Source organism: Zalophus californianus, chromosome 15 (genome assembly GCF_009762305.2).
Source record: "Zalophus californianus isolate mZalCal1 chromosome 15, mZalCal1.pri.v2, whole genome shotgun sequence".
NCBI lineage: Eukaryota > Metazoa > Chordata > Mammalia > Carnivora > Otariidae > Zalophus > Zalophus californianus.
The window spans coordinates 61,029,505-61,050,556 of record NC_045609.1 but is presented as its reverse complement, the minus strand read 5'-3'; the positions used below and the strand labels follow the sequence as shown (position 1 = coordinate 61,050,556).

General features: G+C 38.6%; 2 protein-coding genes across 5 annotated transcripts in view; both read left to right on the top strand.

The window, feature by feature from the left end:
* The window catches only part of ARMH3 (armadillo like helical domain containing 3), a 181,469-nt gene that overhangs the window by 83,215 nt on the left and 77,202 nt on the right, over positions 1–21,052 (top strand). For 3 of the 4 annotated variants that reach the window (XM_027593642.2, XM_027593658.2, XM_027593633.2), the window contains 2 exons: positions 803–885; positions 2,264–2,390. The exons of the other annotated variant lie outside the window; for it this stretch is intronic. In XM_027593642.2, coding sequence (XP_027449443.1) covers positions 803–885; positions 2,264–2,390 — 210 coding nt within the window. The remainder of the gene's footprint in view (positions 1–802; positions 886–2,263; positions 2,391–21,052) is intronic. 4 annotated transcript variants of the gene reach the window in all.
* On the top strand, positions 136–444 carry LOC113922025 (10 kDa heat shock protein, mitochondrial-like). The gene has a single exon (XM_035724203.1). The coding sequence runs from the start codon at positions 136–138 to the stop codon at positions 442–444; it is 309 nt and encodes a 102-aa protein (XP_035580096.1).

The following is a 21,052-nucleotide window of genomic DNA, read 5'->3' as shown; positions in this document are numbered from 1 at the left end:
CAGAAGCTTAACTGTCTGAGCCACCCAGGAGCCCCGAAGATGTCCTTTTTGTAGTCAGATTTCCAAGCTTAATTGCTATTAAAGAAGTGGCACAAAGAGATCAAACTGTGGGTCTCCCTTGCAGCAGCTGGAGTCATGGCAGGACAGGTGTTTAGAAAGTTTCTTCCCCTTTTTGGCCAACTTTTAGTTGAAAGGACAGCTGCCAAAACTGTAACCAGAGGAGGCATTACGCTTCCAGAAAAATCTCAGGGAACTGTATTGCAAGCAACAGTAGTAGCTGTTAGATTGGGCTCTAAAGGAAAGGGTAGAGAAATTCAACCAGTTTGTATGAAAGTTCAAGATCAAGTTCTTCTCTCAGATTATGGAAGCACCAAAGTAGTTCTAGATGATAGGGATTATTTCTTATTTAGAGATGGTGACATTCTCAGAAAGTTTGTAGACTGAAAGAAATCATTATTGAAATGGCATTAAGTAAAGCTGCCCATTCCAGTGAAGTTGTATAATCTTTCATCATGTAATTTTTGTGTCTCTCTTTTATGATAAACTAATAGTATCAAAAAAAAAGTGGTACAAAGAAGTAGATTTTTAAAAACCTTCTATGGGCAGATGAACAGATATGTGCTTGGGAAGGTCACTGCTTGCTTTAGATACATCTGCCTTACCTGCTTTTAAAAAATTCTTGGTAGCTGTGACTTACTTGTTCTAGCCCTATTTGGACTTCTTCAATCTATTTTCATTGTTTGATTTAACTTTATTAATTATTCTTTGAATACCTTATTGATGTCTTTTTTTTTTTTTAAAGCCTTGATAAATTTGTTGAAGTTCCTTATGTCAAATGAGACTGTACTTCTGGCCAAACACAACATTTTTACATTAGCCCTTATGGTGAGTAACAAAAAAAATATTTCTTAAGGGAAGTGGGAGGTACAGGCTTCTAGCTGTGGAAAGAATAAGTCATGGGAATAAAAGGTACAGCATAGGGAGTATAGTCAGTGGTGTTGTAATGGTGTTACATGGTGACCAATGGTAGTTCCACTTGTGGTGAGCAGAGCATGATGCATAGACTTGTTGAGTCACTATGTTATACACCTGAAACTAATATAACATGTGTCAATTGTACTTCAATTAAAAACATTTTTCCCCTTTTTCTGAAGCCATACCCTAAGATAGATAGGCCAGGTTGAAACAGGAGCTAGTATTCTGGGGACTAAGGCATAGGGGGAGTCAGGCCTTTATTTTCCTTTTGGATTTGAATCTCTATACTGGTGCTTCCCACTCTTCCTCTCTCACCTATGTCTTTGGCAAACTTGAGACTCTTTCTCTTTCATGAGAATGTACTGTTTGGTAGGGACAGGTATGGGTCAGATCTCTGTGAACCTTGGTCCCCGGTGAGAGACTGAACTATTAGGCTACTATAGTCTCTATGTTGGTACAGAGCAAAGCCTCTGGAGGTGTCCCAGCCAGATGAATGGTTCCATCATGGCTGCACTTGGTTTCAGAGGGACATTACAGATGCCTGTTTATCTGACTGGTTATTTGGGGTAGAAGAAGGGCATTGTGCATTTTGACTGTCTTCTCAGGATGTTACCCAGTGTGTTCATAAATGTTTAACATTTGAGGGGAAAAAGCCCTGATTTGTAGCATTTGTGGATTTCTATGGTACAACTATTCCCATCATGGCCAATTTCAAGCTAACAATGTGACATTGTTGAATGCAGAGCTGGGGAGATGAACAATAACACACCATTATGTGATATTCCCACAACACAGGTATAAGAAGCGTAAATTAATCTCAAGAACATAAATAATACTAAAAGATAGAAAATAGGAAGTTGTAAGTTTGAGTATTACCTTCATTTTAATGTAATTTATTGAATTGTAAGTTTATATGTCAATTTGTAATAAAGGCTTTTTTGTTAAACAACCAGCTCACAAAATTCCTGCAAATTTAACAGTTCTTACAAGCCAATAAGAACTGGCTACAGTATGCTACTGATAGTACCCTTCTGGTCTTCATAGTGCGATGCCTGTGTATGGGCTTTTGCTGCTTTTTTATTTTATTTTATTTTATTTTTATTTTTTTTAAAGATTTTATTTATTTGACAGAGAGAGATACAGCGAGAGAGGGAACACAAGTAGGAGGAGTGGGAGAGGGAGAAGCAGGCTTCCTGCTGAGCAGGGAGCCCGATGCGGGGTGACCTGAGCCGAAGGCAGACACTTAACTGACTGAGCCACCCAGGCACCCCATTTGCTTCTTTTTTAGATTGTGAACCTATTTAATATGTTTATCACATACGGCGACACATTCCTGCCCACTCCCAGCAGCTATGATGAACTCTACTATGAGATTATCCGCATGCACCAGAGCTTTGACAACCTCTACTCTATGGGTAAGCTGTCTTTTCTTTTTACTCCCCTCCCCGCCATCAGCTGCGATTTTTGGCATGTAAGAGGAGAAGACTACGAAAGATTCTCTTCTAGTTGCTTGGTTTCCTGCTTGGCACAGAAATCTAGAAGTCTCTTCTCAGGCAATAGGAAGTTATATGTGGAGTTCTTTGCTTTTGGAAACTCAAAATTCATCTCAGGACAAAGCTGGTTAGCAGCCCTATAGCCCTTATGTTTGTGTGAGAGAAAGAAAGGGAGGCTTGTGGATTTAGTGACTGCCAGTGAGATGGGAGTGAAAGAGTGGGTGGAAATTGACAGCGGCAAATAGAAGAGCTTGGATCCCAAAGGAACATTGTGTGATTTGAGAAGGTACAGGATTTTAAAGAGTTTTAATGTACCTACGTATTTTTAGCATAACCTACAAGAAGAAGTGGGCAGTAGATAAAAATCTCTCTTGCCATCCTTTTGGTGATTGGCTCAATGAAAATTTACTCTGTGGCCATAGTAAATATAACTTATTTCTGAAAGAGGACATGTATTCCTGTAAATATGAGTGAAGAGTCTACAAACCTGCCTGGAATTTGAAAGGTCAGGAAAGGTTTCTGTAGATTGCACAGAAACAGCCCCTCACTAAAGCTTTAAAAAAAAACCCCAAATCCTCACTTACTAGCTTTATTGGGGTATAATTGATATATAATAAACTGCACTTGTTTAAAGTATGCAATTTTTGATAAGTTTTGACATATATATATATTTATATACACGAAGCTTTCACTACACTCAAGATAATGAACATATCCATCACCTACCAAAAGTTTCCTTTATCCCCTTATGTCCCTCCTACCACCTCTTACCACCTCTATCCCTTGCTTTCTATCTCTGGGCAACCACCAGTCTGCTTCCTGTCACTACAGATTGGTTTGCTTTATCCCTTTTGTTGGGACTGTTAATAAAAACTCTCTCCCATATCATGTGCAAACTAGAGGGGATTTGGAACAAGTACTAGGAGAAAGAGTAGAAGCAAACAGTAGAAAAGAAGGATTGCCTAGAAGGACAAAATTGTTTTCTTTTTCTTTTTTTTTTGATAAAGATTTTATTTATTTGACAGGGAGAGACACACAGAGAGAGGGAACACAAATAGAGGGAGTGGGAGAGGGAGAAGCAGGCTTCCCGCCGAGCAGGGAGCCCGATGTGGGGCTCCATCCCAGGACCCTGGGACCATGACCTGAGCCGAAGGCAGACGCTCAACGACTGAGCCACCCAGGCGCCCTGACAAAATGTTTTTCTAATAGATTTTCTTTTTTAGAGCAGTAGAGAAAACTTTTAAGAACCACATATAGCTTTGCTATGACATCTTAGGCAGTGGGAGTAGGGCCTTGTATTAGTAGGATGTTTTCACCTGCAAGTATCAAAAAACTCTGACTTAAACTACCTTGAACAATAGGAAAATTATTTCACTTTGCAAGAATTCTAAGGAATGACACTTCCAGAAAGATGTGATCTGATGCTCAAGGACCTGGGTGTTTTCTGTTTCTCCACTTTCTTTCTTAGTATAATAGCTTTAGCATCAGGTCAGCTCTCCTGAGAATAACAAGTTCCAGTTGTCATATCAAGACACATGGTCTTTTTTTAGAAGCTAGGAAGTCTTCCATGAGAACCCTTTAGCAGACTTCTATTGCCAAATTCTCAGTGTTCCTAATGTGGTTTTGTGTCCACCCAGCTTTATTAATATCTTTGTTTTCAAGAATGTAAAATTTTCCAAGGGTGAAGAGCTGCCTCAGAGGCCTTAGCATCCATTTATAGATGAATAAATATGTCTTTCAATGAGGAAAGGAAGGAGAGTTGGAGTGGGGGAGATATTTTATAGAAGCCTGACATACCTACTCAACTGGGCCATGTGCATAGTCAAATGAGGTAAGCCCTTGTAGCTACAGCAACAAGATAAGAGAGGATATCTGGGCATGCTCAAATCTGCCAAGGCAATTAAAATGTGAACCAGGAGATCACAAATAGGAAAATGAAAAATTTCACTAAATGAAACACAGCAAAGAGCATGTTTCAGTGCTTTCCATTTTGTATAAAGTATGATGAAAAAACTTTTTTTTAAGATTTTATTTATGTGTTTGAGAGAGAGAGTGAGAGAGAGATCACGAGCAGGGGGTAGGGTCAGAGGGAGAAGCAGACTCCCTGCTGAGCAGGGAGCCCGATGCAGGACTTGTTCCCAGGACCCTGGGATCATGACCTGAGCCGAAGGCAGATGCTTAACTGACTGAGTCACCCAGGTGCCCTAAAACATTTAGGTGTTTTTTTTTTTTTTTTTTTTAAGATTTTATTTATTTATTTATTTATTTGAGAGAGAGAGCACATGAGAGGGGGAAGGGTCAGAGGGAGAAGCAGACTCCCCGCTGAGCAGGGAGCCCGATGCGGGACTCGATCCTGGAACTCCAGGATCATGACCTGAGCCAAAGGCAGTCACTTAACCAACTGAGCCACCCAGGCGCCCCAAAAACATTTAGTTTTTTAAGTCAAGTTTTTAAAGGTATAATTTATATGTATGGTTTTTAATGTGCAGTTCTGAGTTTTGACAAATGTGTATAAAAGTATAATTATCACAAAAAATCAAGATATAAAAGAGTTTCATCATCCCGGAAATGTCTCTTGTGCTCTTGTGAGGTCAACTCCTTCACTCACCCTAAACCCTCAGCAGCCACGAATCTGTTTCCTGGTGTCAGAGTTTTTCTTTTTCCTTTTTTTCATAGTTTTGTTTTTTCAAAAAAAACACCAAAGATGAGATTGTATAGTCTTTTGAATCTGGCTTCTTTTACATAGTAATTTATTTGAAATTCATCCCTGTTGATGCATGTATCAGTAGTTTATTCCTTTTTTTAAAAAAAAATATTTATTTGAGAGAGCGAGAGAGAGCACGAGCAGGGAGCCTGATGCAGGACTTGATCCCAGGACCCTGGGATCATGACCTGAGCCAAAGGCAGACGCTTAAATGACTGAGCCACTCAGGCGCCCCTGTTTATTCCTTTTTATCATGGAATAATACCCGTTGTAGGACTATGCCAGCTTAGTTTATCCATTTCTCGGTTGAAGGACATTTGGGAGGTTTCCAGTTTTTAACGATTATGAATGAAGCCCCTGTGAACATCATTGTGCAGGGTTTTATGTGAACACAGGCTTTCATTTCACTTGGTTACATACCTCTGAATGGGTTTTTGGCTGTCATGGTTAAGTGTATGTTTCTTTTTTGTTTTTAAAGATTTTATTTATTTATTTGAGAAAGCGAGAATGAGAGAGAGAGAGAGAGAGAGCACATGAGAGGGGGGAGGGTCAGAGGGAGAAGCAGACTCCCCACTGAGCAGGGAGCCCGATGCGGGACTCAATCCCAGGACGCCAGGATCATGACCTGAGCCGAAGGCAGTTGCCAAACCAACTGAGCCACCCAGGTGCCCAAGTATATGTTTCTTATAAAGAATAACACCAGACTGTTTTCCAAAGAGATGTACTATTTTACATTCCCTTCAGCAATATATGAGTTATAGTCCCTCCGGCCAGTACTGGTTTTTGGTTGGTTGGTTTGTTTTTGGCTTCTTACAGGTGTGTGGGAATATCTCGTTATGGTTTTAATTTGAATTTCCCTAATGAATAATGATGTTGAACATCTTTTCTGTTCTTACTTGCCATCTTCTTTGGTTTTGAAGATCTTTTGCCCATTAAAAAAAAAATACTGCATACCCATGTTCATAGGAGCACTATTCACAATAGCCAAGAGATGAAGGCAACCCAAATGTCCATTAATGGATGAATGGATATATGCAGCCTTGAAAAGGAAGGAAATCTGTTACATGCTACAGTGTGGATGAACGTTGAGAATATCATGCTAAGTGAATAAACCAGTCCACAAAAGGACAATATTGTACGGTCCCACTTACGTGAGGTATCTAAAATAGTCAAATTTGTAGATATAGAAGATGGAATGGTGGTTACCAAGGGATGGGGGCAGGGTGCAAAGGTGGTTGTTTAACAGGTATAGAGCTTCAGTTCTGCAAGGTTCTGGAGATCTGTTTTGCAACAATGTAAGCATACTTAACACTTTTGAATAATACACTTAAAAATGGCTAAGACAGTAAATTTTATGATATGTGTTTTTTTTCCTACCACCCACACACAAACTAAACTCTAGACTTTATTTGGATTCTATTAATTTTTTTTAAAGATTTTATTTATTTATTTGACAGAGAGAGACACAGCGAGAGAGGGAACACAAGCAGGGGGAGTGGGAAAGGGAGAAGCAGGCTTCCCATGGAGCAGGGAGCCTGATGCGGGGCTCGATCCCAGGACCTGGGATCATGACCTGAGCCGAAGGCAGACACTTAACGACTGAGCCACCAGGTGCCCCTGGATTCTATTAATTTTTCTTCTGATGTCCTTACTGTATTCCAGGATTCCATCTATTTTACATGTAGTTCTAATATCTCTTTAGTCTCTTCTTGTCTGACAGTTTCTTAGTGTTTGTTTTTCATGACCTTGACAGTTTTCAGGAGACTCTTGCTCAATTTTGGTCTTTCTCATGATTTACTCAGGGTTGGACTGGGGTCCTGGGTTTTCAGGAAGAATGCCACAAAGTCAAAGTGGCCTTTCCATAACATTTGGATGTTATGTTATCAACATGACTTATCACTGGCGATATTAACCTTTATCACTTGGTTAGGGTACTATTTGCAAAGTTTCTCCACTGCAGAGTTGTGGTTTTTCCTCCCTTTTCATACTCTGTTCTTTGGAAGCAAGTCACTAAATACACTCAGCACTGAAGTTGGTAGTGGGGGTGGGGAGGTTAAGCTCCACTTCCTTGAGGGGAGAGTATCTACATAGATTATTTAGAGTTCTCCTCTAAGGAGAATTGGTTGTTTTTTGTTTTTGAGATGTGAGGTTTCTTTGTATATTTTGCACAGTAGTCCTTTATCAGTTATGTGTTTTGGAAATATTTTCTCCCAGATTTTAGCTTGTATTTTCATTTTCTTTTTTTTTTTTTTAAGATTTTGTTATGTATTTGTCAGAGAGAGAGAGCACAGGAGCGGCAGGCAGAGGGAGAAGCAGGCTCCCCCCTGAGCAAGGAGCCCAATGCCGGACTTGATCCCAGGACCCTGGGATCATGACCTGAGCTGAAGGCAGATGCTTAACCCACTCAGCCACCCAGGCATCCCTGTATTTTCATTTTCTTAACAATGTCTATTGAAGACATTTTTGTTTGTTTTTTCTTTTCTTTTTTTTTAAATTTTATTTATTTGAGAGAGAGAGGGAGCATGCGTGAGCTTGAGCAGGGGGAGGAGTAGAGGAGAAGGGAGAGGGAGGGAAAAGAATCTTGACTAGACTCCGTGCTAAGCATGGAGCCTGATGCGGGGCTTGATCGCATGACCCTGAGATCATGACCTGAGCTGAAACCAAGAGTTGGACACTTAACCACCTGACCCACCCAGGCGCCCCATTTTATTTTTCAGTCTCATCCACCAATTAGGGAAAGATTTTTGTTAAAATCCAGCTAGCAGATTTCCATTTTTCTTGGACTCAGTTGCAAACTATCGAAGAAGTTTTTAATTTTGATAAATACAGTTTATTAACTTTTTCTTTTATGGGTTTGTGCTTTTCGTGTAATATCTAAGAAATCTTTCTCTAACCCAAAGATAAAATGATTCTCTCTCTTTTTTCTAGAAGTTTTATAGTTTTAGTACCTGACATTTAGATCTGAGATTCAGTGCAAGTTAATTTCTCTATATACTGCTGGGTTTGGATTGGGGTTCATGCTTTGACTATGCATGTCCACTTGTTTCAGCACCATTTGTTGAAAGACTTCCTCCATGGGGGAGCCTGGGTGGCTCAGTCATTAAATGTCTGCCTTCGGCTCAGGTCATGATCCCGGGGTCCTGGGATCGAGCCCCACGTTGGGCTCCCTTCTCTGTGGGAGGCCTGCTTCTCCCTCTCCCACTCCCCCTGCTTGTGTTCCCTCTCTGGCTGTCTCTCTCTCTGTCAAACAAATAAAATCTTAAAAAACAACAAAAAAAAGACTTTCTCCATTGAATTGATTTTGTCAAAAATCAAGTGACTTTACATATGTAAATATTCTATTCTGTTGCTATATGTGTCTCTCCTTTCACAAATAACACTGACTTCTTGATTGCTATAAAAGTAAGTCTTGAAAGAGATAGTGTGAGTCCTTCAACGTTGTTTTTTTTTTTTAAAGGATTTTAAGTGTTTTGTTTTAGAGAGAGAGAGAGTGTGAGCGGGAGGAGGGCCAGAGAGAGAGGGAGAAGGAGAAGGAGAGAAGCAGATTCCTCGCTGAGCCTGGATCCCGATGCGGAGCTTCATCTCACAATCCTGTGTTCATGACCTGAGCTGAAATTGAGAGCTTGATGCCTAACTGATTGAGCCACCCACACACCCCAAGATTTTTTTAAAGATTTTATTTTTAAGTAATCTTTTATAGCCAATGTGGGACGTGAACTCACAGCCCTGAGATCAAGAGCCTCATGCTCCACTGAGTGAGCCAGCCAGGTGCTCCTCAACTGTGTTCTTCTGTTTCAAAATTGTTTTAGCTATCTTAGATACTTTTTCATATAAATTTAAGTGTGTTTTTGTTAAAACCCTACTGGAATTTTGATTAAGGTTTTTTAAAATTTTGATTTTAGATTATGATGAATCTAGGGGTGCCTGGGTGGCTCAGTTGGTTAGGTGTCTGCCTTGGGCTTGGATCATGATCTCAGGTCATGGGATTGAGCCCTGCTGGGCTCCCTGCTCAGCAGGGAGTCTGCTTCTTCCTCTTCCTCTGCCCCTCCCCCTGCTTGTGCTCTCTCCCTCTGTCTTTTTCTCTCTCTCTCAAATAAATATCTTTTTTAAAAAAATTTTATGAATCTATAGATCATTTTGGGAAAAATTGACATCTTAGTAATACATCTTATAGCCCGTGAATATTTATTGACGTCTTCTTTGATTTTTTTCATCAAACATATTGCACATATTTTATTAAATTTATCTCAGCCCATTTCATGGAATTTGGTGCTATTGAAAATGGTATTTTTTAGAATTTCAATTTTTATTTGCTCATTGCTAATATATAGAAAGACTATTGATTTCCGAATTTGTCATCTTGGTAAACTCACTTATTAGATTTAGTAGTTTGTAATCTTTTTAGAATTTTCTATGTAAATAGCTATGTAGTTTGGGAATAAAAGAGTTTTATTATTCCTTTCATTCTAATCTGTATGCCATTTAATTCTTTTTCTTGTCTTATTTCACTGGTTAGGACCTCTAGTAGTATATTAAATCAGAGTGGTGAGAATGGATATACTTGCCTTTTTACCAATCTTAAGATAATAAGGATTCAGTACTTCATTAAGTGTGACATTAGCTATTGGTTTTTTCATAGATGCCCTCTATCAGGCTGAAGAAATTCCCTTTTGTTTCTAGTTTCCTGAGAGTTATTCTCATTAATGAATGTCAGATTCTGTTTTAAAATTTTAGCATAGGGGCGCCTGGATGGCTCAGTCAGTTAAGCATCTGACTCTTGATTTCGGCTCAGGTCATGATCTCAGGGTCTTGGGATCGAGACCCACTGGGCTCCCTGGCCAGTAAGGAGTCTGCTTCTCCCTCTGCCCCCGTCCCACTCATGCTCTCTCTGTCTCTCTCAAATAAATAAATAAATGAATCTCTAAAAAAAATTTAGCACGGGGCACCTGGGTGGCTCAGTCAGTTGAGCATCCAACTCTTGGTTTTGGCTCAGGTCATGATCTCAGGGTTGTGAAGTCAAGCCCTGTGTTGGGCTCCAAGCTCAGTGTGGAGGTTCCTTGGGATTCTTCCCCCTCCTTCTCCCCTCCCCCCACTCACGTGCATGTTTTCTCTTTTTTTAATAAAATAAATAAAATCTTAAAAATTTTAGCATTTATTGAGATGATAACATGGTTTTCCTACTATAAACTGTTGATATAGTGATTAATTTTTGAATGTTGAACCAACCCCACATGATTGTAACTTATTATTTCTTTAATTTTTTAATTTTTTAAAAGATTTTATTTATTTGAGAGAGAAAGGGTGCATGACAGAGCACATGCAGTGGAGGGAGAGGGAGAAGCAGACTCCCCTGCTGAGCAGGGAGCCTGAGCAAGGCTCAATCCTAGGATCCTGAGATCATGACCTGAGCCAAAGGCGGATGTTAACTAACTGAGCCACCCACGCACTCCTATCTTTTTTTTAAACTTAGTATCATTTTTATGTGTTGCTGGATTTTATTTGCCCATATTCATGAGGGATATTGGTCTGTAATTTTATTTTCTTATAATGTCATTTTTTGGGTTTAGTATCAGGTAATGTTGACCTCATATAATTCTCTCATCTATTTTCTGGAAGAATTTGATTAGAGGTGGTATTATTTTTTTTTCCTAAATATTTGGTAGAATTTGTCAGTGAAGCGAGCTGGGCCTGGAATTTACTTTCTTGGAAGGTTTGTAACTATAAACCCAATTTCTTTAATAGATCTAAGACTATTTAAATTATCTGTTTCTTCAGAGTGACTTTTGGAAGGTTGTATCGTTCAAGGAATTTGTTTTATTTCATTAACTCATAGGTTTTATGGGCATATAGTTGTTTGTAATACTCATTTTTTAAAAAAATTTATTTGAGAGAGAATGAGAGAGAGAGCACATGAGAGGGAGGAGGGTCAGAGGGAGAAGCAGACTCCCTGCTGAGCAGGGAGCCTGATGGAGGACTTGATCCTGGGACTCCAGGATCATGACCCGAGCCAAAGGCAGTTGCCTAACCAACTGAGCCACCCAGGCACCACTGTAATATTCATTTTTAATGTCTGTAGAGTCTTTTCTTTCTTTCATTCCTGATTTTGATAACTTATGTCTTTTCTTTTTCTTGGTCAGTCTGGCTATATGTTTTTCAGGTTTATTGATTTTTTTTTTTCAAAGAACTAGCTTTTGGTTTCATAGTGGTTTTTTGTTTGTTTTGTCTCTCTTGGTTTTTAGTTTTCTATTTCATAGATTCCTGCTCTTAATTTCCTTCTTGTTGCTTCCTTTGAGTTTTGCTAGTTTCTTAAGATGAAAGTTTAGGTCATTCATATGAGACTTTTGTTTTTTCCTAATACAGATACTCAGTCCTTATCTATTTCCCTCCAAATACTACTTTAGTTGTATCTCAAACATTTTCATTTGTTGTGTTTATGTTGTTCAAGTTCAGCATCCTTTCTGATTTCCCTTGTGATTTCTTCTTTGACCTTTGGATTATTTAGGACTATTTTGTTTAATTTACAAATATTTGGGGAATTTTATTTTAATTTTTTTAAGGATTTTATTCATTTATTTGACAGCACAAGCAGGGGGAGTGGCAGAGGGAGAGGGAGGAGCATGCTCCCTGCTGAGCAGGGAGCCCAACACAGGGCTGGATCCTGGGATCCTGGGATCATGACCCAAGCCCAGGGCAGACGCTTAACCAGCTAAGCCACCCAGGCACCCAATTTGGGGATTTTTAAATTTTTTCAGGTATCTTTCTGTTAGTAATATTTAGTTTAATTCTATTTTGCTCCAAGGATATTCTTTATGTGATTTCAGTCCTTTGAAATTTATTGAGATTTGTTTTATGGCCCAGAATATGGTCCATCCTGGTAAATGACTCTTCTGCACTTGATTTTGCTCTTGGAGTAGACTGTTCTGTAAGTTTCAGTTTGGTCAAGTTGTTTGATACGGTCTCTGTTTTCACGTATTTTTTTGTGTACTTGTTCTAAAGGGACAGAGAGGACTGTTGCAGTCTCTAACTCTAATTGTAGGTTTGTTTATTTTTTCAGTTCTTTCGCTTTTTGGTTTATATATTTTATAGTTTTGCTGTCACATGTGTACACATTTAGGATTATCATATCTTGGTGAGTTAACCCTTTTATCATTGTGTAATGTCCCTCTTTATCTCCGGTAATAGTCCTCATTCTGAAGTCTGTTTGGTCTGATATTAATACAGCCATTGTGGTTTTTCTCTTTTTTCCCCCGTTTTTCAAAGATTTTATCTTTAATCTCTATACCCAATGTGGGGCTGAAGCCCACAACTCTGAGATCAAGAGTTGTATGCTATACCGACTGAGCTAGCCAGGCACCCCTGGTTTTTGTTTTTTGCTTAGTGTCTCCATATTTCCCTTATTTATTTATTTATTTTTAAAGATTTTATTTATTTATTTGACAGAGACACAGCGAGAGCAGGAACATGAGCAGGAGGAGTGGGAGAGGGAGAAGCAGGCTTCCCGCGGAGCAGGGAGCCCAATGTGGGGCTCGATCCCAGGACCCTGGGATCATGACCTGAGCCGAAGGCAGATGCTTAACGACTGAACCACCGAGGCGCCCCTCCATGTTTACCTTTTTCTATCCTTTTACTATTAACTTATCTATATTTTTATGTTTAACATGGCTCTCTCTCTCTCTCTTTTTTTTTTTTTTTAAGTAGTCTCCACGCCCAGCATGCAGCCCGTTGTGGGGCTTGAAACCCATGACCTTGAGATCAAGACCTGAACTGAGGTCAAGAGTTGGATGCTTAACGGACTGAGCCACCCAGGCCCTCCCAGTGTTCTATCACTTCAATAAAATATAAGAGTTTTCTACTAGATAGTGTTCTGTAATCACCAACCCCCACACTTACTTTGATGATATAGTTGTCGTATGTATTACATGTACATACATTGAAAACTCTACCAGACAATGCTATAATTTTTCCTTGTGACTATCATCCTTATTCTAAAAATTTCAGAGAGAAAAATATTTTATATTTACATAGATATTTTCCATTTCTGTTACTCTTTTTATTCCAGAAGATTCAAACTTCCTTCTGGTATTATTTCTCTCAGCCTTAAAAGTTTTCTTTAGCAATTCCTTTAGAGCAGGCCTCCTGGTGACAAGATTTAAAAATTTTCCTTGGGCGCCTGGGTGGCTCAGTTGGTTAAGCGACTGCCTTCGGCTCAGGTCATGATCCTGGAGTCCCGGGATCGAGTCCCACATCGGGCTCCCTCCTCGGCAGGGAGTCTGTTTCTCCCTCTGACCCTCTTCCCTCTCGTGCTCTCTATCTCTCATTCTCTCTCTCTCAAATAAATAAAATCTTTAAAAAAAATAAAATAAAAATAAAAATTTTCCTTAATTTCTCAGGTATTTTTGCTGGATTTAGAATTTGAGTTGATAGGTTCTTGTCTTTAAGTATTTTGAAGATGGTATTCCTCTTTTTCTGGTCCCCATGGTTTCTGAAAATAAGTCTATGGTCATTTTAATAGTTTTTTTTCCTTGTTTGTAATATGTTGTTTTTCTCTAGGTTCTTTTAAGGATTTTTTCCCTTATCTTTGGCTGTTAGCAGTTTGATTATGATATGTCTAGGCATGGTTTTTCTGTGAGTTCATCCTGTTTGGGATTTGCTGAGCTTCTTGACTCTACTAAATTTGGGAGTTTTTGGCCATTCTTTTTTTAAATTTTTTAAAAAAAATTTTAAAGATTTTATTTATTTATTTGACAGAGAGGGACAGTGAGAGAGGGAACACAAGCAGGGGGAGTGGGGGAGGGAGAAGCAGGTTTCCCACTGAGCAGGGATCCCAATGTGGGGCTTGATCCCAGGACCTGGGATCATGACCTGAGCTGAAGGCAGACGTTTAATGACTAAACCACCCAGGCACCCCTACTAAATTTTTTCTGCTCCAAGTTCTTTCTTCTTCCTTTTCTTGGACTACAATTACACAGATGTTAGGCTTTTTGATATTATCCCTCTTCCCTGAAGCATTATTTGGTTACTCCCATTTTTTTCTGTTCTTCTTATTTAATAGTTTCTACTATTCTATCTTTAGGTTCACTGACTCCTGTGAGAATAATTGAATAATTTTGGATTACATCTTGGACATTTTTAATGTTACGTTGTGTAGACTCAGGGTTCAATTATAATCCTCTGGAGATTTGTTTATTTGGTTTTTGGAGGCAGTCAACCCAGATGGGGTTAGACTACAAGTTCTGCCTCACCTCTGTGGGTTGTAGTTCCAATACCAGTTTAGTTTTCAGAGCCTTTTCTGTGCTGCTTTGGATCTTGTCCACACATGTACCACTCAAGGGTTAGTTGAGGCTTGGACTGTCATTCAAATATCCATTCAGGGGGTGCCTGGGTGGCTCATTCTCTTAAGGGTCTGACTCCTGGTTTTGGCTCAGGTCATGATCTCCAGGTCGTGGGATCAAGCTCCACGTCAGGCCTCTCACTCAGTGTGGAGTCTGCTTCAGATTCTTTCTCCCTTCCCCCCGTCCCTCCCTGCTCTCTTTCTCTCTCCCTGTCAAATAAATAAAAAATAAATAAAATCTTTAAAACACACACACACAAAAACCCCACCAAATATCCATTCAGGGGCCACCTGGGTGGCTCAGTCATTAAGCGTCTGCCTTCAGCTCAGGTCATGATCTCAGGGTCCTGGGATCGAGCCCCGCATCGGGCTCCCTGCTCGGCGGGAAGCCTGCTTCTCCCTCTCCCCCTGCTTGTGTTCCCTCTCTCGCTGTCTCTCGCTCTGTCAAAATAAATAAATAAAATCTTTAAAACAAACAAACAAATATCCATTCAGTTCTTAAAGCCTTTGCTTTGTTGCTTGTATCTTTGTTCCATATTTGCTCAGCTCAGGCATGAGCCTGAGAATGGTGCAACTATTATATACAGAATTAGGGGAACACTTTCTCCTGGTTTGTCCAGGATTCCCTGTGTTCTCTGACCAGCAAAAGCCCCTTTTCCTGGTTTCTGTCTACAGAAAGGTGAGGTTTCTATTGATGTTTTAGCCTTCTACCCAACTTCTCCACCATGCATCTCTGTGAAAGCCTGAAAGAAAAATAGGAGAAAAGATAACTTGAAACTCCTTTTGTGGGTGTTTCTCTAAGTTTTGACTCCCTTCTATAATCTATCTATTTATACTTAATTTTTAGGGCCCCCAGGTAGTTACTCTGTGAATTCAGTACAGGACTTTTAGCTGTAATCAGTAAGAGAGAGAGGCTGTAGTGGGTTTTACTCTGCCATGCTGGAAGTGGCAGCACACCTTCATTTTTCCCCCCAGTTTTATTGAAAAATAATTGGCACACATCACTATGAAGATTAAGGCATACAGAATGATGGTTTGATTTACATATATGGTGAAATGATTGCCACAGTAGGTTCAGCTAACATCCATCTTTTCACATAGATACAATAAAAAGAAAAAAGGAAGAAAGGAAAAAAATTTTTTCTCCTTGTGATGAGAACTCTTAGGATTTTACTGTCTTAATAGCTTTCCTGTATATCATACAGCAGTGTTAGCTAAATCCTCCTGTTGTAGAGTATCCATCCCTTATTTATCTTCTTTATTCTGTAACTGGAAGTTTGTATCTTTTGACCACCTTCCTCCATTCCCCCTCTCCCTACCCTCCATCTCTGGTACCCCCAAGTCAGATCTCTTTTTTTATGGGTTTGTGTTTGTTTTGTTTTTAGATTACACATGTAAGTAAGATCATTCAGTATTTGTCTTTCTCTGTGTCACTTATTTCACTTAGAATAATGTCTTTAGGGTACATCTATTGTCACAAATAGGGTTTCCTCATGTTTTATAGCTGAATAATATTCCATTGTATATATATGCCACAACTTCTTTATTCATTCATCCGTTGATAGCGACTTAGATTGTTTCCATGTCTTGACTCTTACGAATGATGCTGCTCTGAACATGGGGTTGCAGATATCTTTTCAAATTAGTGTTTTGGTTTTCTTTGGATAAATGCCTAGAAGGGGAATTGCTAGATCATATGGTAGTTTTTATTTTTAATTTTTAATCTTTAAAAATTATGTTCCCATGGTGGCTGCATTAATTTACATTCCTACCAACAGTGCGTGAGGGTTCCCTTTTCTCCACATCCTATCCTTGCCAATGCTTGTTATTTCTTGTCTTTTGTTGTTAGCCATTTTGACAGGTGAGGTGATATCTCATTGTGGTTTTGATTTGCATTTCCCTGATGAGTATGGTGTTGAATATCTTTTCACATGGCTATTAGCCATCTATATGTCTTCTTTGAAAAAATGTCTATTCAAGTCTTCCACTCATTATTTAATTAGATTGTTTTTTTGGTGTTGTGTTATAGGAATTCTTTATATATTTTATATATTTTGGATATTAATTTGCAAATGTCTTCTCCCATTCATTGGGTTTGTTTTGTTGATGTTTTCCTTCCTTCTCTATGCAAAAGCTTTTTATTTTGATGGAATCCCAGTTGTTTATTTTTCCTTTTTTCTCCTTTGCCTGAGGAGACAGATCCCAAAAAAATATTGCTAAGATTGATGTCCAAGAGTCTACTGCCTATATTTTCTTTTAGGAGTTTTATGGTTTCAAGTTTTACATTTAGGTCTTTAATGCATTTTGAGTTTATTGTATATGGTATAAGGAAGTGGTCCAGTTTCTTTTTTTTTGCATATAGCTATCCAGTTTTCCAAACAGCATTTATTGAAGAGACTGTCTCTTCTCCATTGTATATTCTTTTTTTTTTCTTTTTTCTTTTATTTATTTATTTGACAGAGAGGGACACAGAAAGAGAAGGAACACAATAGGGGGAGTGGGAGAGGGAGAAGCAGGTTTCCCACTCAGCAGGGAGCCCTATGTGGGGCTCGATGCCAGGACCTTGGGATCATGACCTGAGCCGAAGACAGACGCTTAACAACTGAGCCACCCAGGCGCCCCTCCATTGTATATTCTTGACTCCTTTGTCATAGATTAATATATGTGAGTTTATTTCTGGATTCTCTGTTTCATTGATCTATGTGTCTGTTTTTGTGCTAGTAACATGCTGTTTTGATTACTATAGCTTTGTAGTATAGTTTGAGGTCTGGAGGCATGATACCTCCAGGTTTGTTCTTCTTTCTCAAGATTGCTTTGGCTATTCAGAGTCTTTGGTTCCATACAAATTTTATGATTATTTGCTCTATTTCTGTGAAAAATGCTATTGGTATTTGGATAGGGATTGAACTGAATCTGTAGATTGCTTTGGGTAGTATGGACATTTTAACAATATTAATTCTTCCAATCCATGAGCATGGTATATCTTTCCATTTATGTCATCTTCAATTTCTTTCACCAGTGTCTTATAATTCTCAGAGTACAGGTCTTTTACCTTTTAAATTTTTTCCTAGGTATTTTATTCTTTTTGATGCAATTGTAAATGGGATTGTTTTCTTAATTTCTCTTTCTGATCATTGGTTACTAGTGAATGGAAACACAGATTTCTGTATATTGTGTATCTTGCTGCTTTACTGAATTCATTTATTAGTTCTAATAGTTTTTTGGTAGTCTTTAGTGTTTCTATAAATAGTATCATGTCATATGTAAATAGTGACAGCTTACTTCTTCCTCCCATTTTGGATGCCTCTTCTGTATTTTTTATTTTTTATTTTTTATTTTATTTTTTTTTAAAGATTTTATTTATTTATTTGAGAGAGAGAGAATGAGAAATAGCACGAGAGGGAAGAGGGTCAGAGGGAGAGGCAGACTCCCTGCTTAGCAGGGAGCCCGACATGGGACTCGATCCCGGGACTCCAGGATCATGACCTGAGCCGAAGGCAGTCGCTTAACCAACTGAGCCACCCAGGCGCCCTCTTCTGTATTTTTTAATATGCTGTTAATCTCATTAATCTTAGTTCATTTTATCCAGTGTAGTGTGCATTTCAGAAGTTCTGTTTGGACTTCTTTTTAATATGTCCATTTCTTTCCTCATTGTATTTGTATTTTCCTCAGTCTTCCTGAGAATATGGAGCATATTTACGGTAGTTGTTTTAATGTCCTTTTCTGCTAATTCTGCTAATGTTTCTCATGTTTAGATCTGTTTCTATTGACTGGTTTTTCTCTTGCTTATTTGGTCATATTTTCCTGCTTTGAATGCCTGGTAAGTTTTAAATTAGATTTTGGACATTGTGATTTTAATGTTGTGAGTGCTAGATTTTGTTATTTTATAATGTTAAACTTTGTTCTAGAATGTGGTTACATTATTTGGAAATCAGTTTTAATCCTTTCAGGTTTGCATTTAAGGGTTGTCAGGGGAGGTTGAGAGCCATCTTTAATGTAGGCTAATTTGGCCCCATTGCTAATGCATTACCCATCTGCAGACTCTGTCTCACAACCAGTGTATGAGGAGGTCTTTCTGCTCTTGCTGGTGGAAAGACAAATTATTTTACTTGTGGAGCCCTCTGTGAGCTTAACAATTTCTTTTCCTTTCCAGTGGTTCTTTGTGCCCAGCCTTGAGTATTTTCCTCTTCTATATATGCACATCGGTATTCAGCAAAAGATGTAAGAGGACCCTTCTACAGACCTCCAGAGTTTGTCAAACTCCCTCTTCTACAGTACTCTGTCTCACAAATTCTAGGTGCCTTGGCCTCTCCAAGTGTTGGTCTCTATGTCTTTGGTTTGCCAAGACTTCTGGGTTCTGTATAGGTTCCTCCTCCCTGTCCCACAGGCTAGAAACTTCTCCATGCAGTAAGCTGGGGTAGTCGTAGGGCTCACCTTGTTTTTTTTCTTCAGGGATCACAGTTCTGTATGCCTGTTGTCCAGTGTCTGATAGTTGTTATTTCATCTGTTTTGTCCAGTGTTCTGTCATTTAAGGTAGGAGGGTAAATTATGTTTTGTTCTTCTGTCATGGCTAGAAGGGGAAGGCTCACTGAAACATTTTTGATGGAGGCACACATTTAATATTCCTATGACATTAATTTATTGCAGTGAAGTCCACTGAATAGGTAGGCCCTCCAAAGGAAGGAACTGCCCTGACCATGAATGATACCATATTTTGAACTGTTTTTTTTCATTAAAAAAGATAATTATAAATACTAAATAAAAAGGAAAATCAAGATGGAAAAAATAAATTTTACCATCTCTCCTTTCTAGTGCTATGATTTTCATAGTTGTGTATTAGCCTACACGTATGCATAGTGTTACATGGTTGTAATCATGTTATCCTTCTATTTTGTGTCATTCTTCTTTTTTTGTAATTTTCTTAAATCTTTTTTTTTTTCAGCATGGGCTTAGTTTATTTAACCATTCTTTTCATGGAAATTATGGTTGTTTCCAGTTTTTACTATTACTTACTTCTCTATTTAAAATGGGTGTGTAATATGTTATTTTTGTGAACCATGATTTACTACATAAATGATTACCTTAGCTTGAGGCTTTTAGGGCATTTTGAAATAATTTTGTGTTTAAATTTGGTAACAGAAAAGAATGTAAAAGCCTATGGCATTTCCAAAGGAAATGCGTGATGTGATGAGGTCATCTGGTGCCTGTTCACTAAGGAACAGAGCTGACAATATTACAGAGAAATAATCATGGACAGAGTTAAATACCTCTCTGAATTAAGGAGAGGAAAATTCAGCTCAATTCCATAAATGTTTTGGTCCCACCCTCAGAGAATTTATGATCTAGTGGAGGATCAAGTGAAACACATTTAAGGAGTTTCACAGTTGAGTTGGAAAAGATATGTCTGACCTGCTTAAACAATTGTGTTCATCACATGATTAAATTTGTACATATACGTTAATTAAAGGACCTTTAACTTGGAACTATACCAACTCCTCCAGCACTAAATCTTGTAAATTAGAAAAGCAGTGTTCTGATAATATGTTTTATTAAGGCTTCCATACTCTCTTTCATAAAATTGCATGAATTTATAAAAATGAGGTATTGCTAGAAGAGCAGCCAGATGAGTTTTCTATCCCTCTTACAGCCATAGGCCTTCCCTCAGATTTAGCTGCTGCTGTTACTCTCCTTGCTAGAATACCGGGCAGGAATAGCTAGTGATGGTACTCAGGTATAAAGTTCCTAGGCAAATTGGTTACACATTTCTTAATGTTTGTTGGGCTCCACTTTCCTTTCTTTGGGAAAGTCTCAGATATATTCATTCATTTGTTTGGGAGTCCATTTATTTAAATAATAATAGCTAATATACAACATTTACTATGTGCCAGACACTGATCGATCTAAGGCTTTATATATATTAACTTATTTAATTTTCATAATAATCCTTTCATGTAAGTATTGCTATTATTGTCTTAGTAAACGGCAGGGGCAGGAACTAGACTCTGACAGTTGGCTTCAGGGTTCATACTCAACCATTTACAATAAGTACATGCTCTAGAGTCATACTCTCCAGGTTCAAATTCTAGCTCAGATACATACAACTGTATGTGAATGACTTAGAGCAATTGCTTGTCTCTTCTGAGTCTGTTTCTTCATCTCTTTGCTATCTTTCATATAACCTAACTTTGTTCACTTCTTGGCACATAGTAAACTTGGCTCTTATTAACTATTCCGTCATTAAAAACATAAACTTGGAGTGCCCAACATGTGCTTGCTCTTCCAAGGAGCACTTGTCCTGGTTTGTCTCTTTTCTAAAGTGGTATCAATACTGTAATGTATGGTCCTGAAGCTCTTAGCTGATTGAGGATGTTCTATATTTCCATCATCTTTCCTCCTATTGGTAAGTGTGGAGAAGAGATAGAATGTGGTCAGAAAAGGGAAGGATATTCCTATTGATTCATGTTGCAGGTCACACAGTTAAGTCATAGGAGCTAAAACAGGTTACTCCTTGATTGAAACATGACCATTCTCTATCTAGCAAGATTATTT